The sequence below is a fragment of the Silene latifolia genome, chromosome X (genome assembly GCF_048544455.1).
Source record: "Silene latifolia isolate original U9 population chromosome X, ASM4854445v1, whole genome shotgun sequence".
Taxonomy (NCBI): domain Eukaryota; kingdom Viridiplantae; phylum Streptophyta; class Magnoliopsida; order Caryophyllales; family Caryophyllaceae; genus Silene; species Silene latifolia.
In genome coordinates, this window is record NC_133537.1 from 245,937,996 (window position 1) to 245,955,698 (window position 17,703).

The 17,703-nt window shown below is 37.3% G+C and overlaps 1 protein-coding gene across 3 annotated transcripts; it reads right to left on the reverse strand.

The window, feature by feature from the left end:
• Positions 1-5,594: 5,594 nt before the first annotated feature.
• On the reverse strand, positions 5,595-17,331 carry LOC141623883 (calcium-dependent mitochondrial ATP-magnesium/phosphate carrier protein 1-like). 3 transcript variants are annotated; one of them, XM_074440044.1, is made up of 9 exons: positions 16,996-17,331; positions 16,844-16,899; positions 15,537-16,290; positions 11,590-12,007; positions 9,999-10,143; positions 9,473-9,588; positions 9,316-9,394; positions 6,906-7,139; positions 5,595-6,185 (listed from the first exon to the last, which is right to left on the reverse strand). In XM_074440044.1, the coding sequence occupies exons 2-9, from the start codon at positions 16,889-16,891 to the stop codon at positions 5,835-5,837; spliced, it is 2,145 nt and encodes a 714-aa protein (XP_074296145.1). In that variant the 5' UTR covers positions 16,892-16,899; positions 16,996-17,331; the 3' UTR covers positions 5,595-5,834. The 3 variants fall into 3 exon arrangements, with proteins under 3 accessions (XP_074296145.1, XP_074296143.1, XP_074296144.1); XM_074440042.1 differs by having other exon boundaries at positions 15,537-16,731; XM_074440043.1 differs by lacking the exons at positions 16,844-16,899; positions 16,996-17,331 and having other exon boundaries at positions 15,537-16,842.
• Between the last annotated feature and the right edge of the window lie 372 nt (positions 17,332-17,703).

Below are 17,703 nucleotides of genomic sequence, written 5' to 3' on the forward strand. Positions count from 1 at the left end.
TGAATTAGTTTTATATTTTTGATATTATGTAATTATTTTCATATTAATAAATTGTTTGTTAATGCAGATAGCCGACGGTGATGAACGTCGAAACAAACTTCATGCTTCTGCTCGTCGGAAAACAATTGCATTCAAGATGGAAAATACTAGTTTTGCGTCGAAAGAAGTTTTCATTCCTTCTGAGACAGATTTCTATGAAGGTGGCGAGTACGAGCAATATCAGGAGAACTTGAGGAAGAGGTAAGAAATTATCTAGGGTCGGAAAATGAGGAGCAAGGAAATAAGGTGGGGGGAAATCAGGAGACGGGAAATCGGGTGGGGGGAAATAGGGAGGCGGGAAATGTGGAGGCTACTTCTACTTTACGTGTTATGCGGGGGATCCATGGTAGATTCGAGGTCTATGGTGAGGGGTCTAGTATTTCGATTCCTGAGCCGCGGAGGAAAGTAAGGGCTAGAGGGAAAGATACTAGTTGGATATTGACTGGCCAGCACCAGGAGGTCCATTAGTACCGGATGTGATTCTGAGTTTAGGTGGACACATATCTTATTTTTTGTGGAGTCAACCTCAGTCGGAGCGTTTCTTGACTAAATATACTAGAGAGCGATCTTTGGCCGAGCTTCGTGCATGGAATTTGTCGAAACCAGTTTGGAAGTTAGTTGAGGATTCGGGACATAGTCATTTCCCCGACATCATGCATAAACATTTGAACATGCCATTTTTGTGTGCTTTAATTGAGAGGTGGCAGCCAGATACAAACACTTTCCACATGTCATAGGGTGAGATGACAATATTACTACATGATGTGCAGGAGATTCTTGGGATCGAGATTGATGGAATTCCTTGTAGCATACCGGATGCTGATATGGCACATTCGATACTTGGCGTGTTGGAGTTGTTGGATATGACTGAGGTCCGGTTGGGAGGTTAGTGGGGACCAGATAAGGATGCAAAGATTTACAAGGGAAATTTGATTTTACAAAAAGCTTTGAAAGATTTGCTTCAGGGAGACAAGCGGGCAATGGTATCGGAGGCTCAGGGCTACTTGATGATTTTATTGAGTTCGACGTTATTTTTTCATAACTCGAGTGATAGAGAATAGGCTAACACATTCCCGATGCTTAGAAATGTTGGTAGTGCAGTGTATAGGACAAGGACTTGACAGAAATCGGGACTAATCTGGCAAGACCCAGGCACAATGTTTCAGAATGCAAAGATCTTTACAATTTCAGTAAAAAATAGTAAATGGCCTCCTAAATTCATGAAATTTTAGGACAAATTAGTTCAAAGACTAAACCAAATCTGTACTGAATTTCAGGATTTTAGCAATAATCTAAGTATTTTTAATAATTCACTGAACAGATACAAACAGACTGAGATCCTGACAGACTTGTGCAGGGTGAACTAAGGGACTATTTATTTGAAATTTGGAGAGTGAAAAGGGGATATAATTATCAAACTTATTTCCAAGCAAGCACAGGAAATCAATTTAACAATTTAGGGACTTAAACTAAACCAATTCAAGCAAGCAAAGAAATAATTCAGTAAAAGCAAACAATAAGATGTCAGACAGGTTAAGCAAGCACAAACCTGTTTGATATCCTATTACCAGGTCCTTAATCAGTATTTAAGCAAGCACAAGACACTATTAAGCCTGACTTACAACTAAGACTCAGCAAAGTAATATGATTTAGAAGTTTTGAGAGAATTCTTAAGGTTTTTCATTCATTCAAGTCTACCTCAATGCAGTGGAGGTAGAGGTCCTTATATAGGCCTCACCTTGCTTTTCTGTTACAATATAAACCCTAGAATTCTCATCTAAGGGCCAGGATTGTTTCAAAATATAAAAATTAAAGGAGTACAGATTATATGACAAATGGTCATAAGGTAAATGAAGGTAGGCTGAAGTAAAAACAAAAGGTGTGTGTGTGTGTGTGTGTGTGTGTGTGTGTGTGTGTGTGTGTGTGTTTGTGTGTGTGTGTGTGTGTGTGTGTGTGTGTGTGTGTGTGTGTGTGTGTGTGTGTGTGTGTGTGTGTGTGTGTGTGTGTGTGTGTGTGTGTTTTCCATTCTTTTTTATTATTATAAGTAGAAAGTTAGCCATTATAATATTTTATTTAGTGGTTTGCCTTTGAGTGTAAGGAGTATCATACTCCCGGAGGACACAATAATTTTTCTGGTGATATTGTCTCTGAATTCCAGGAATGGGGTAACAAAAAACGTAACAAATAACATAAATAATTAAACTTTAATTCAAAGAACCACCATAATTCAAATACAATTCATAATGCCAGATAATAATTAAAGACTTAATTATTAGAATCTGATGAAGTATTAGGATACTCTTCATGAATTTCGGTATAGATCAAGTCGTAGATCGGCTCTTTATCATCAGCGGGCAGCGCATGTGGAATGGCCTGTTTCTCCCATGACATAGGCACGGTGGCAAGAATGTGATGCCTCCTGTAATGTCTTAGCAAATGATGATCAAGATGGGTCGCAACCCATAGATAGGGGCCCTTTTGTCTAGTATCCGAATAAAAGTCCTCTTTCCCCGCAAATCTAGCTCCTAATTTTCTTGTCTGGCGAAAACTATCATGGCAGTTGGCTTCGTCAAACTCGATAAAAGCGAAGCCTACAAAACCTCGCTTATTTGTAGACACAGGGTACAGTTTTTTAACCGGAGTCATGAAGCATTTGCGTCAACCACCCAAAATCAGGGTTTAAACCCTTTCTATTCACGTCATAATGAACCGGGAGATTATGGAGAATGCAAGTAAAAGGCTGTGCGTAATGAGAACGTGATTGTAGCTCCGATACACCAGCCATATTTTATTTAGAGAGAAATTAAAGAGTAAATGTTTGATAATTTAGATTTTGACCTAAAACATTATGAAGACATATTTATAGAATTATTTTGGTCAAATCGAATATTATTGGTCAAATTGAATATTTATTAAAGTTCTGATAAAGTTTTGCATGCAGTGGTCAAACTGAGAAATCTAATCAATTAGTGACAACGGTTGAATTGAAAAACCGTTCTTTCATAATAGAAAATGATAAAGGTTACAAAAAACCCGTATCTATAACATAACAACGGGTACTACAAACCGTTGTTGGTGTTAATTTAGTAACGGTTTTCGAAATGCCGTTTTTTTAAACTGGTAATGGTTGTCTAACAACCGTTGATAAGAGTGATTTTATAACGAGCTTTTGGAAACCGTTAAACATTTTTTATAACGGTTTGTTAAGCAGCCGTTGTCACATTATAATAACAATGGTTTTCGAGAGAAACCGTTATTCTCATTAGCGCAGTCTAGGTTTCCGCCAATATTTGGAAAACGGTAATCTAAGTGTCGTTATTAAATGCATTAAACCGTTGTGATACGCTCGTTATTGATTGCCAGATTTGGCATAGTGATAAGTGCAGGATGACCACAATATTTTTTTCCTCAACTCATTCCACTCCATGTTACATTCATCAAACGTTTTAGCTTCAACAACTTTTTTCCAAGCGTCGTGTGCTAACGCTTTTCCAAAATTACCATTCTTTTTCATGTTCGTTGCTCTGGCCTCAATTGCGGTGTACACGTGAAATAGGCACAAAAAATGATGGGAAGTACGAAATACCATAGGGAGTGCAACAATTAGACCACGCTCGTGATCAGTAACTATGATTGTTGGCCTCACATCTGGTTCCAACAATGATTCTAGCCTTCTCAGAACCCACGTATACCCTTCAGTACACTCTCTCTCTTTCTCAATTAACGCGTAACCTATCAAAAACTTTTTCCAACAGGTGTGACGCCTACACATTGAACCAATATAAGACCGTACGTATTTGTCTTGTAGGTACAGTCGATTAGAACAATATTTGGCCACGCTTTAAACATCTGCACCCCCTCTGGATGAGTAAACCAAACATGTGAGTTTTTTTGTTCGAGGATTTGACATGAACTCACTAAAGTAGTTAGCTTCGTTCGCTAAATGCAACATATATTGCACACTGTTTCTCCCATCTCTATCCTCTTCACTCAATCAGGCATTCTCATTGTAAATTTGTTTCAGAACCGGAGGCGGTTGATCAGGATACATAAGCGTAAAAGTATGTCTAACCATCCCCGGTTTCACATGAGACTGTCGATACTGCTTAATCAATTCTTTCTGTTCTTCAGTAAATTTCGCTCTATGTCTATGACCTTCTAGAAACTTTCCAAACTTGTGATTGTGAACCCCGCACTTCGGAACAACAACCCACACACCTTCACCTAGCTCTTTTTATCACCCTTACTGCAAATGGACACATAAATTTTTTGGTCTTCGATTTTCTTTGCGGTTTCTCGGGATCCTTAGCCTTGCTATTGTTAGATCCGTATCGCTCACATTTCATGATTTTATACGGAGGACTCTTTTCCATGTGATACTTAGCCTTTACCAAATGAAAACCTAACCCGTATACAACTTCATCACAACGATCAATTGCTTCTTCAAATGTTTTGAACGGATATTCAAATACAAACTTATCACTGTAATCTACATCGTCTTCACTGGGATCTTCCATATTTTCCTAATTAAATTCATCAACCATTTAAAAAAACAAAAAAAAAACGAAAATATGGTCCATTCGTGTGAAATACACGAAACAAGCTTGGCCTAGACGTGTGAAATACACGAAATGACCTGGGCCTATTCGTGTAAATCACATGAGACAACCTGGGCTCATTCGTGTGGTTTACACGAATAAACCTGGGCCATTTCGTGTAAATCACACGAATGGGCCTAAGTCATTTCGTGTGGTTTACATGAATGTGCCTGGGTTGATTCGTGATTTTCATACGATTTTGCCTGGGTTATCTCGTGAATCTCACCCGAATGCATATTTTCTGGAAATTAAAAAAAAAAAATCGTGTCGTAAAAAAAAATGTTAAAATTTAGGGAAAAGTGTATAATACCTCATTGTGTTGCGTATTTTCAGCTTCTTCCTCGTAATTTCCCGTGTTATTACCGTCTCCATAACCATCTCCATAACCACTTCCATCACCGTTATCGTAACTATAATGTTGATCGTTATACCGATAATGTTGTTCGGCATTCCAATCGTTTTGATATCGATTTCCTTCTTTATTGTACGAACTTTCATTATTGTACGAATTAAAGAGATAATTAAAAAAAAAGGATTATCATCACTCATTTACGATTTACCGAAAAAAAATAATTTTAGAGAGTTAAAGTAGAGAGAAGGGCAACCTTAGAAAAAGAAATGAAAAATAGGGGCAAGGCGAGTATTTTAGGGGCGATCTTTAGTAATTTTATTATTAAACCCACTAATCGTATTTTAAGATCAAAAATTAACTAATCGTCTCGTTTCTACCAATACAACTGTATCACGTACATGATGTTTTTACCCCTCTTATTGGAGTACATTAACATCTTATTTTTTACTTTCATATGCTTGACACGTATTCTTATGAGAAGAATGAACATCCCGCAAAACGATGCAAATTGTACATAACTTGACTTCTCGTTCGTAACACAACTTCTAGAACAAAGATGATTTAGTGTACTTGTGTTAAAAAAGGTACGTAGTAGTTTTCTGCTATAAACCAAACCGAATGTCCAAAAACTTAATACGGCATATTCTTCAATGAACTGAACCAAAACTAGATACTATCAACAGTTCAGCCGAACAACAAACCTGATACATAATGATGCTAATTGCTATTTTCGGAACTCAAAAAATTAGCTCAACAAATTTCAGCAGCACCTAGATGTCATCTCTATAGAAGAAGATTTACAGCAGGAAAAAAAAAAAGGGAAAAAGGCAGTCAACGGTATTTTTCTAAGTAGAATTTGTTGGTTTTTCTTTGGGAATTTCTTCGTTTGATGCTTCTTCGTTTTCTAACATGGCCTTCCTTGCAAGCTCGTAACCTGCAAAATTCATGGCACCAAGAGGAGCCACCCAAAAGAATCTGGGTAAGGCTCCTTTGAAGAATCCCAGGGGACCTTCATGTTGGAGTATGGAAAAGGCTATCATTGATGTGGATATAGGCCGGCCATGAGGAGCTGTCATCATTCTGGTCTTTAGTACATCAAAAGGTGTGGTGATGACAGCTGCAATCCCGCCTGAGAGTGCTCCGACTGCAATCGTCTCCCATGCCTCTAGTTCCCGGCCAAGAAGGTGTTGCGCAAGCTTTCGAGAATTGGAAACAGAATGATAATCAGTAAGACATTAAATACCCAGAAAAAGCAATGTCTTGGTGGTCGTTTGGTTCATTGTAAGAATCCATAATAGCGATGAACTTTCAGTTTTCACTAAAACAGGTTGGTTGAACACTAAGTAGGAATTTACACTTCATAGGGAAGCCTTGTCGCCTAGGTAAGGATCTTCCTCCATTTGAGAGGATTTGGATTTTGGAATTTCTCGAGAGTTCCAATTCATGTGCTTGATGTCAGCCAAACAGCCTTACAATTTCTTACAATTGAAATTTCTGTGTTTTCTATGAGCAACCAAACAACCACTTAAAAGGTTTCGAACTTTATTTAAACCTAGATATCTGATTCAGGTTCCTATGGCTACTATATATGTTAAATAGAAGGTTTATTACCCTTCCCCGGTTTGTGAGAACTACATTATAAGCGTCAAGACGATCAAGCACACAAACTACTTCTTAACATGCCCATGAATTTTTGTCACGTGTATCAGCATATGTGAATGCTTCAGAACTCATCGACAATATGGTCTGAAAATAGTGCTCTTGTCGAAAAAAGATTGATCACTTTTGTCTACTAGTACAAGAAACCAAGAAGTTGTGTTGCGAGGAAATAAGAGACTTTATATAAGCTGTTAGGAAAGGGGGTTGTGAGTTTGTGACTTGTGTAAAACTGTGAAAGTAGCTATAGAAATGAATACCTTTTTGGACTCTGCATACAACCCCATGCCTGCTACATATAAAGGAACCTCTCGGCAAAGAGTTACCCCAGTCCCACGAAAGAACCCTTTGAGACCATCTTGCTGCCAAGTACCCACGATAGCCTCTCCGACATTATCAAAAAGCCCAGCTTGTAGACGCTGCTTTAGTACCTCACATGGTATCCGCGTTGCGGTGCCCAGTAATGTGCTGCAGAATGATGCTAAAGATTGGACCTGAGCAATAAATCAATATCTCTATATTAACTACCTACTCAAAACGGCAATGCAGTATTGCACTCAATTTTGGAAACCTTGACAAGGAGATATTATTCCGACCCCTTAGTCTCATCAATTTGTTTATGTTTGCTTTTGGTCAGGCGTTTTCCGCAAGAAGGCTATAACTGCTAAGGTAGTGCGCAATAATGTTGGGGATCTACCAATCACATGGATAGAACTCAACAAAGAGGGAAAAACAGTCTTGACACGAAACTTGCTAAAATAGGAAGAATTTTGTCAGACTACCTAGCATCAATCTTAGTTTGCGAATGTTTTATTTTATGTAAAACACAACCTACTATTTATCAAAGTTTGTAAAACACTACCAGAAACGAATTTCCGTTAAAAAAAAAAAAAAAAAAAGTCGAACTCTTGTCACTGACTGACAGAATCATATGACAATGAAGTTCCCCCCTTTTTGTTTACCTTTCCACTCTTGTCAACTCCTAAATTTTAATGCAATTTCTAACTTTTAACTAATGAAGGCTAACCTAACACTAAATTTATACACCACTAAATTGCTATGCCATTTCAAGGACAAGCCGACTTTCTGTATACTTTCTCGAAAGTAACTAAGAATCAGTTTTTACTTCAGTTCCATATAACCCCCTTTGTTTTATCATTCTTTTTGTTTCCTTTGATAGTGTATATCACATATCTAAGGCAAGATTTATATCTTTGAAGTAGAAACATCCACAAAAGTGAAGGGGAGCCTTGGCGCACCGGTTAAGGTGTTGCTTTGTGACCGTGAGGTCACGGGTTCAAGTCCTTGGAGCGGCCTCTTGCCAAAATGGCAAGGGAAGGCTTGCCCCAATTACACCCTTGTGGTGGGACCCTTCCCCGGACCCTCGCCTAGCGGGGATGCCATCGTGCACTGGGCTGCCCTTTTTTTTTTTTTTAGAAACATCCACAAAAGTTTTGTATGCCGTTAGGACTTAGGATTGCACAATCGCATTTCTGCATTTTTTAAGGGGTTTCTTGGTATTGCTATTGTGAGGGATTGTTAATGACAAAGGGTTGGTACTAGATAAAGGGAAAACAAATCTGGAAAGGAAAAACTGAAGAACCTGTTGATGGAGAAAAGAGTGTATTAATTGAGGGAATGTGTGTTGATAATAACGAAAACTTGGAGGGAATTAACAATAGTGGGTAGAAAAAGGAGGAAAATTAGATCTCATATACAATGCATTTGATTCCATCAGTCAATCAAGGAAGTTTAACTTTTTTGACAGAAATCTACTTTTGCAAGTGTGTAACAAACTTTGGTAAATATTAGGTAGTGTTCAGCAAAAACTAAAACTTTAGGTAGTTTTTCACAAATTGGGATATACATGTTAGGGAGGGTCTGATAAGAACTTTGAATAGGAAAGGTAAACAAATGGCACATACACATCGAAAAGGAGTGTGTAAACAAGAAGGTGAGACAGAGGTAGTACTTCCAGGAATGGGGTGCCACACGGATAGACAAGATCTTTAGAAGACAGATTGAAAGTGAAAAGTTCTTATACAAAAAAGAACAAAAATAATGAATGACAACCCCAATGTCCCAATCTTGACACATGAGTAATGTGACTTCGTATGAGTAACTCTTGCATCTCAAAATTATGTCTGAATGCACCGACGATAAAAGTTATTGCAGCTTAAATCAATAAATCTTTGAAAATATGAACAATATTACTCTTAAAATAATCCAATAAAGGTGTTCAAGAGTCGGACTGGCTCATTTTGTGGAAAATTCTAATTTCTGCTTAAAATGAAGTTTCCAATAGGCATACCCACGTCTGAGAGTCGCATGTCGGACACAGGTTTGCGGAGTTATGTGAAGATTCAGAGATACTTTACATACAAAGGCAGAAGTATGAAGGAGATCATAATGAGGAACTAAAGCAACTACGTCAATTCTGAGTTGCAATTCTAAACCACTTGCAAAACACGCTGGGAGACGTAATGCATGATACAATTATTTTACTGGTAGTGATGCAATGTTAGCTACTGTTTATCTTGAAACCTCAAGGTGATGTTTATTTATGGATAAGATAACATTATTTATACCAAGGACACCCCTTTATGGAAGGAGGGGGTTTTCTTGCCATCTTTGAGGGAGCCAAAGGTGCCATCTTAATAGAAAAAATACCTGAATTTCAGGCAGATTCGGGGCGACATTGATTAGCACAAGCTTGGTCGCCTCAAAAATCCCAGTTCGTAGTCCATGGCTGCAAATATATTGTAGAATAAGAAGCTAGGGCCAAATAATCATAAAAAGACAAGCATTGAAAGGGATCAAGGGAGACCTGGTAAACTGCCCAAGAATTGCAGGGATGGAACCCCTGTACAATGCGCGAAGTCCAATTTGAGGGACACTTGATATAACTTCAGGAAAAGAGTATGTGGATGTTTGAACTCTAAGCTGAAAAACAGATGAAAACGATTAGACTAGCCCATTCTTAGTCTAAATATGGCATTCCACAGCATTAACTAAACACTTAGTCTCTTGTGAGAAAGTCAAAACAAGACAATTGAAGCTAAAAGGTTCACTAAGATCTTTGCTAACGGTAAAATGATCACTAGCACTATAAGTGTTGGCATTAAAAGGGTTGCTAAACATATAAGGTGGTCACTTTATTTTTAAAACAAGTGGTCTAATAAAGAATTAGTATTGTATAATCATTTCACATAAGAATTTGTGTATAGTGAAGTAAAACCACATTTCTCTATTCCCTTTTCAAGTTGCACCCTCTTCCAAATGCGATGGGTCAAAACTCAAAAGGTGCAAGCAAATTGCAAAAGAAATTCAAATTATTGAATATGAAGAGTTGCCTTAATGGTGTCCACTGGGTGCAGTAAAGATGTAGATAGTCCAGAGGCAAGGCCGCCTGCCAGAGCGGATCGTAAGACATTTGCAGCAGGTATTTCCACCGGTGGTGCAACTGGAACCACAGTTGCAGCTTCAAACCACAGATTCCTGTGTCCATCCAAGGATATGCTAGTATTAGATTTCCAAAATCAAAGATTTTTGAGGGGTGGTCAACACCTGAAAATTGATTTTTTTACCAGCGAGTGTTGCCACAAAAATTCGGAAATTGAACGGTAATATTACGCAATTGATATGTAATCCTAGTTTTAACAGGGAAAAAAGGGAAAAAATAAAATAAATGCCATTATCTGTAATCAAAATTCAGATATCAGAAAAAACATCCAACTAGACACTAATGATCCTGAAATTCAACAACATTGTTTGTCAGTATGCCTGCAAGGCTTCTGCAACAAGATGGCATGATAATACTTTTCCATTTTAGAGGATACTGACTGAATACCTAGCCTACTTTGGCTTTTCCTATGTTTGGGAATTAGAATTAGAATTGAATTCCGGAACTTGGACATTTCAAGTGTTTGGAAAAACTTAGAATTTGAAATTGGAATTCGGCTCAATTCCTATTCCATTCCAACCTAGCTAAAATTTGAGACTCTGAACCACATAGTAGTTAGTCATTAATTTTATCACTATCTCATCTCCTATCTCAGACTTGTGAAATACTAGTTCATTTTTAATTAGGATTTTTAATTAAGAAGGTACTCCCTACCATTTTTCAGCTCATTGAAGCCATACAATTTCCTTAGGGTAGTGTTTGGAAACACGGAAATGATTTCATTTTCATGATTTCAATTATAGAAATCAAATATTTGAATTCAGCTCCAAATCCAATTCCAAAAATTCGTTTGGAGATCACGTGGAATTTGATTTCGGATTTCAATTTCTCAATAGTGTTTGGGAACCCATGGAATTTGAATTGGAATTGGGGGAGACAGGTATGGGTCGAGGTCACCAAATTTATTTTTATAATTTTGTTATCAGAAACAATTAAATATTGTGACAATTTATTTTTATAATTTTGTTATCAGGAACAATTAAATATTGTGACGAAAAATATTTGTGATTGGAAAAAAAAGGTCATAAATAAAAATATTACAATGAAATTTGCATCATAAAAAAAACGTAATCAAATAGTGATGGAATTGAAATGACTACTATATGGTAGAGATTTTAGAGTTCCAAATTTTAACTAGGTTGGAAATGACAGGGAATTGAGTCCAATTCCACTTCCATTTCATATTCTAAGGGTTCCCAAACGCTTGAAATGTCTCAATAACGGAATTCAATTCCAATTCTAGGTTCTCAAACATACCATAAGGTAGAGTTTAGAAACACGGAATTGATTTCATTTTCATGATTGCAATTGAAAATATTAAAATGTTCTTTGGATAGGAGTTTGAGATTTTCAAATTCTAACTATGTTAGAAATTGATATGGAATTGAGCTCAATTCCACATCATATTCAAGCCTCCATTTCATTTTCTCATCATGAATCCAAGCCATATAATCTATCTATGAAATGAAATAGTATCTCACCTAGGATCATCTTGCAGACAATCAGAAGGAAGCAGCAGCATAAAATTGCGAAAATGCCCATAAGAGATGGACCCACCAGAGTCAGCATTCAGAAATTTCATCATAGCAACAGCACTGTCTTCATTTGATGGAAGTCCAGCATTTTTTAGAGATGCTAATATTTCGCTTTTCTGAAGTGTACCAGACTTGGTCAAGCATAGAGTAGTATAGGCACGAAGAATAGTAGCTTCCCTTTGTTCCATTAGGGTCAGAAACTGTTTCCAACCAAATGATTTTGCAAACAAGTGACTTCTAGCTCGCCGTAAAAAGTCTTTTGCATATCTCCGAGGTAATTTTCTCTTTCTCATAGCAATTTCAAGATCTTCAATATTTACTTGGCCATCCCCATCTCTATCAAGCTCCTCAAAAAATTTCCTTCCTGGAAAAAAGTTCAGTTATTTCTCAAGATTTTTACTTAGTGCATCATTGTTGGGTAGAGAAAATCCAATAGACAAGTGTAGCATGGAAACGATAGTGGTAGTTTCATGGTATTAAATCAGGGTTGTTAGGCTGCATTGCAACTGTCATGTCAGAGTTTTGAAGGAGCATATTTTAAGGCAGTATTGGCTGCATTCATGGTGAAAGTGCGCAACAATCAAGATTACCAATACGTGCAACTTTGCAACATTCAAGAAAAGGCGTGTTTCGAAGGTTGTAAAAATTGTTTTCATTTTTATTTCACCACAGTGATACTCTTAAACTTATGTTACTCTAACTCAGATGTAAGTGTCGGACACGACACAGTGTGGAGTATCAGATACGGTTATTTCTGCAAAATTTTCAATTTTTTGGTCTAAAATTAAGTGTCGTGCTGTGTCGGATACTTCACTTTGGTCGCGACACGCAACCACAGTGAAGTGTCGGAGTAACACATTACACAGCCTTAACCAGTTAAAACTCAAAAATATTAATAAGACAACAAGCCACTGGTATCATGAAGTCTTGAGACCATTCCTTTTTTAAGGTTTTCTTCATAACAATGGTTTTGTCAAATCATAATTCACCAAAAAAAAAATGAACATGCTAATTCTAACTTTTCATGCCATCTCTTATATTTTTCTATATTTTTATCAAAACCTCTGCTACTTCCATGTAACTTCTAACTCATCGAAATTCAAATATATTTTCATATTATATCCTTCCTCAGTAAACAAGAACCAAATAAGCAAGGAACTGTAGGCAGTGGCAGATCTTGGACAAATTGTCATTGGGGAGGGCATAAATACAGCTAAAAGTCTAAAACTAATAATACAACACTGAGACAAGATATTCTTATCTTATTTCCAATGATGTCACCTTATAGAAAAATATATCAACAACCGACAACAAAATTATAAATCAGAAATAATAGTTTTAAGACTTAATGTGTTACTAGAGAGGGAGTACATTTTAGGAAAAAGATAATACAAATAAATAGTTAGATAATTTAAAATCCATTGTCGCATTTAATATAATGCCATTGTTTAATCTTGTATCCAATCGCAAATTGTCTTTTAGCGGTCTTAAACTCCATCCATTCCGCTAAATCTTTCCACTATTCAAATTTCTCCCGCATATTTTGAAAAGTACAAGGAAAGCATTAAAATGGGGGAAATAAAACTTACTTATTCTAGGTGTCTTATTTAGAAATTAGAATAATTTAAGCTCACCACCATTAGAAAGTAACTTTTTTTAATTAAAAAAATAGACCCAACATAATCCTTATATACATGTAAATAATGTAGCTAAGATTCATGAACTCATGAACCTTGCTTAGAGGGAAAAGAACCTTGATCGTAATAGTGATAGGAGAAAGTGGAAAAGAAATGGACTTGTCTATAAGTCCAACAATGTTTTGACATGAGCCATGAGGTAAGTAACAACTCCAGAGTTGAAGTTTTTAACAATCACCAATCACTACAGAATAATGTAGTTGGGCTAGGGGTGTGGCCCCTGCCCAAGTAAGTGAAGATCCACAGTGATTGTAGCTTGTAGGTGACCATGAACCAATTCCAGCCTATTCTCTATAACATAAATCGCTGAAGATCTGCTCTAAGCATGTCAACAATAATAATAATGATCAGTGATATTTCCATAGGTCATTAAAGCATAATTACCACGTATAGTAGTCCCCGCCCTGACAGTCTGACACCACCCTTCCCTACCTTGACACCATGTCAGAACCTCACACCCACGTTGACCCAACCAACCCCTCTCCTGACCTCCGACTAATCAGCCACCCCACTCCCCACAAACCTTCCAAACTGCCACCACCACCGTCATCCATCCCCAACCACCGTACCCCGTCTCACTCCTCACATTCGACCACCTCCATCACCGTCGGCTTTCATCTATTTTTTTTTTGCCAAGAAACGGTTGAAGGTACGATTGTCTGACAACAGGACCCGACCCCTAAAGGCCTAAACCCTTTCCAGGTTTTTCCATCGTCGTACTCAGGGGGCCGGCACTCAGGCTCAGTTTTGCTACCAGATTTCAAATCAAATGACACCCTGGTATGCTTGGTGAACCCAGATATATTATTGTCTTGTTTTATTTTGTTAATGGCATGTAGTTGTGTGTGGTAAGTGTAGATAGGTTATGGTGAGGAGTTAACTGACAATCTCACAAGTTGCAGTAGAGCGTTAGATCCAGTCTCTCATTATACACTTTTTTATTGAATTGAATTCAACCATTTCCCAAACAATACAAAGTAGTGAAAGATATGGTCCAAAATAATTAAGATGGAAAAAAGAAAAACAATGGTCTTATGAATTTTCGCAGGAGCCCACTTACATCCCCGGGTCATACTCTAGAACAGCAGAAAGAAAGAGATGCATCAGGCGGAATATGAAAGTAACATTTGAGCATAGATATATGGTCACTTTATAAAGAGGGGTTTAAGTTTCAAAAACAGCCCACTGCCAAAGCCATTTCCCAATCACAGGTATGTTTCAAACAACAGTACAGATTCCTACTTAGGGTTCAGTCCATCTCAAGTCGAAGCCCATGTTCTGACTTGATCCAGCCAAGGATATTTTTTCAGACACTCGGTTTTGGAAGCCTGGGGCTCTATACTGATAAACATTCCCTACTCATCAAGTGACCTTCTCTCCTTATCTTCACCATCCCATGGCCAATACTCATTTTGTAAAACTCTCTCTCCTCGGTCCTCACTGAATCCTAGCCACACTAAATTTCTCATAATTCTCATAAAAATCACAGCCACAAAGAACCTAGACAAAGACAGGAGAACCGCATAGTGCAAGAGAAAAAGAGGTGTAAGAGAAATGTTGGCTCATAGAGTGTCAAAAAAAAGTTGTCCAAGGTGGAAAACCCAGATAAACTTTACACTTGATACTAGAAGAACCATCATAGATTACGTTGGAAAAAGGATAGGCTACAGGCTACAACTCTATGAACAATGGAATGGTCATTTGCCACCAATAACTTGAAGACACGCTTGAGGTTATGAACACGTAAATTTACCAAGCAGCAGCAAATTGTGAGGTGGCTTGACCCTTGTGTTCCCGGAAAGTGGGTCATCGTAGAGTTTTCTTACATTGTTAAAGAAAGACTCTTCAGTCACTATTATTTTTCCCCTAAACCACTCCTAATATATTATTATTACGAACAGTATGATCCCAGCATTAAAAAAAAAAAAAAAAAACATATAACCCTTAGACAAAGATATTGTGGATCGCTAACAAAAGGTGCACATTTCGACATTACATGTGACATCAAATGCGAACATGCAACCGTCACTTATTGCATGATTTCATATTCCATGATTGATATTCCATGCTTCAATGTCTTAACACAGTACTCGTAATAGAAAACAACTGAGAAAAGAGACTAGCAAATTTACAATTCTTGCTTGAATAGTAAAACAATAGAGGAACTGAATTTAGGGGTAAAAATCCAAATAATACCTTCACCCTCGGTGTATCTGAAGAAATCCTGAACAGAAAACAGCTTTTTCTTATCAGGAATATCTTTGGCAGCACGACCAAGATGAGGCACTAGCTCAATAAGTTCTGAAATTGAGATGGTTGACAATGTTGTTTTCAAGCGCTCTACATTGGACAAGGGAATGTCAAGTAGGCCACCCGCCAACTTTTGAGGTGGTAACTCTACGGATTCTTCATTAATCCTAGACGTCTCACCATCATCCCCATCTTCATTCACGGGAGAAGCAACTCCAGCATGAGTAGATGCTACTCCACCCACCCTCGCAAAATTTAGATTCCCCAAAAAATCATTCATATATGCCTTTTTACCCTCTATGATACTGGTTACCGCTTTCCAATTATCAACGTGAATGGCTGGTGAAGGATCAGTCAATGGAGAATCATAAACTTTTTCCTCCTTTCGTTTAGCACCATGGTCAAGCTTTTGAAGATTTTGAATTAAGTGGTCAAAAATGAGACCTACTAATAGTTCAAAGCTTAGCAGTTTCCCCTCTGCCCATTTATGATCCTCAGTCGACAGCATCATAAAAAACATGCCCTTTTCTGTTTCTCCTTTCTTCAAATCACACGAAAATGCGGAGTTGGGTGGACAAGCAAATGAAGAGGGAACTTTTCCCTCATCAACGACTTTTGAGCACCGTTTTTTTCCAAAGTCAAAGGGGGCATGAAAAGCCTGGACAAAACCATCAAGGAACGTAGACCACGTTCTAGCAAACTGCATACAATTGGAACATGAGCCATCTTTTTGAGGGTAATCCCTTTCTTTTGACCGTTTTTTCATCACATTGACCTTATGATCAGAGGTCCCACATTTTGGAGACAGCACTCCCAATATCGACCTAATTGGGGTCTTTACTGACGGGCTTTTACTCCCACCCTCGCAACAAGTACAAGAGGAAGGAGTGATCCTCGACAATGACTCGTGTACCTTACAGTTCTTATTGCTGCTAATTTTACCAGAAGAATTCAAATGCCCTAACAGTTCCACATTACGGGAAACCTTGTTGGAACCCAACCAAATAGACTCAAACTCTTTGGTAGCCTTCTTGAAACCGGCTTCTAATGGCGAAAACACATCCTTAACAACTTCAATGGAATTCAATAATGATTCAACAGGGTCATTTCCAGACACCATCACTAAAACCCTTTTCACTTACTATGAAATGTCAGCAAATAAGTTGAAACAAACAAACCCAATATCAAAATCCAGGTGAAGATTTGGATACAACAACTACAAGTTTACAACCCACAAAATATAAACTACTTACCACTTGTATCCCATGATAAAGTTGTAATCTTTGCTGATAAAAAAACATGGGCAAACCTGAAATCAAAGGAAAAATTGACGAATTATTACAGAAAACTCAAAGCTGAATTATTTTCGTGAGAGAGGGAAAAAAATGAAGAAGAGCGAATTTACCTGATTCATAATTTGGGGAAAATGGATCTCTGATGATAACAATCTTTTCCAAATTAAAAAAAAAAAAAAGCCTAATGTGGAAATTAAAAAAACTGGTATTCTTTCCAACTCCTTTTTAATTTCTACATAACATTTAGAACAGTAGATAACTACAAACTGTATTTCTTTACTCAAGTGTAAAGTGTATATCTAATATCTAATATCTAATATCTAATCTATTGGTTGCAGAAGAGAATAATTATTAGTCTGGATAATTGGATACATATCAAGGTAGAGCTGACCTAAATGCCACGCAGGAGGGATATGATCATATGAGTGACCGTTCTTTCTTTATTCATTCTTTGTTTAATTAACCGAATTACTTTTGATAGGTCTCTCAAACGGTCTTTTTTTTTTTTTTTTTTTTTTTTTTTTAAGGTAAGGAAACTAGGTTGGTTTGAATCAACCCATACCATCCTTGCGGATGAGAAAGGTGAACGAAATTCGAAGAATTTTAATTCACCAAGAACCATAAATAAAAAGTGCAAGAAAGAGACTTCCCAGAAAAGACTACACTTGAAACTCCAAAAAGAAAAAAAGAAAAATCAAAATAAACAATAAGATCATCGACCACAGCTAGATACAAGAATACCCACAAGGCCACAAGTTAGCATAAAAAATGCAGCGATAAAATTCAGAGAGATTAGAAATAATCATACACATCCAAAA

Coding starts and splice junctions, on each gene's coding strand:
- LOC141623883 (XM_074440042.1), bottom strand. CDS start 16,710: ATGGTGTCTGGAAATGACCCTGTTGAATCATTATTGAATTCCATTGAA. Junction 9,589..9,998: donor ACCCAGTGGACACCATTAAG/GCAACTCTTCAT, acceptor TCTGTTTTTCAG/CTTAGAGTTCAAACATCCAC. Junction 6,186..6,905: donor TGTATGCAGAGTCCAAAAAG/GTATTCATTTCT, acceptor AATTCTCGAAAG/CTTGCGCAACACCTTCTTGG.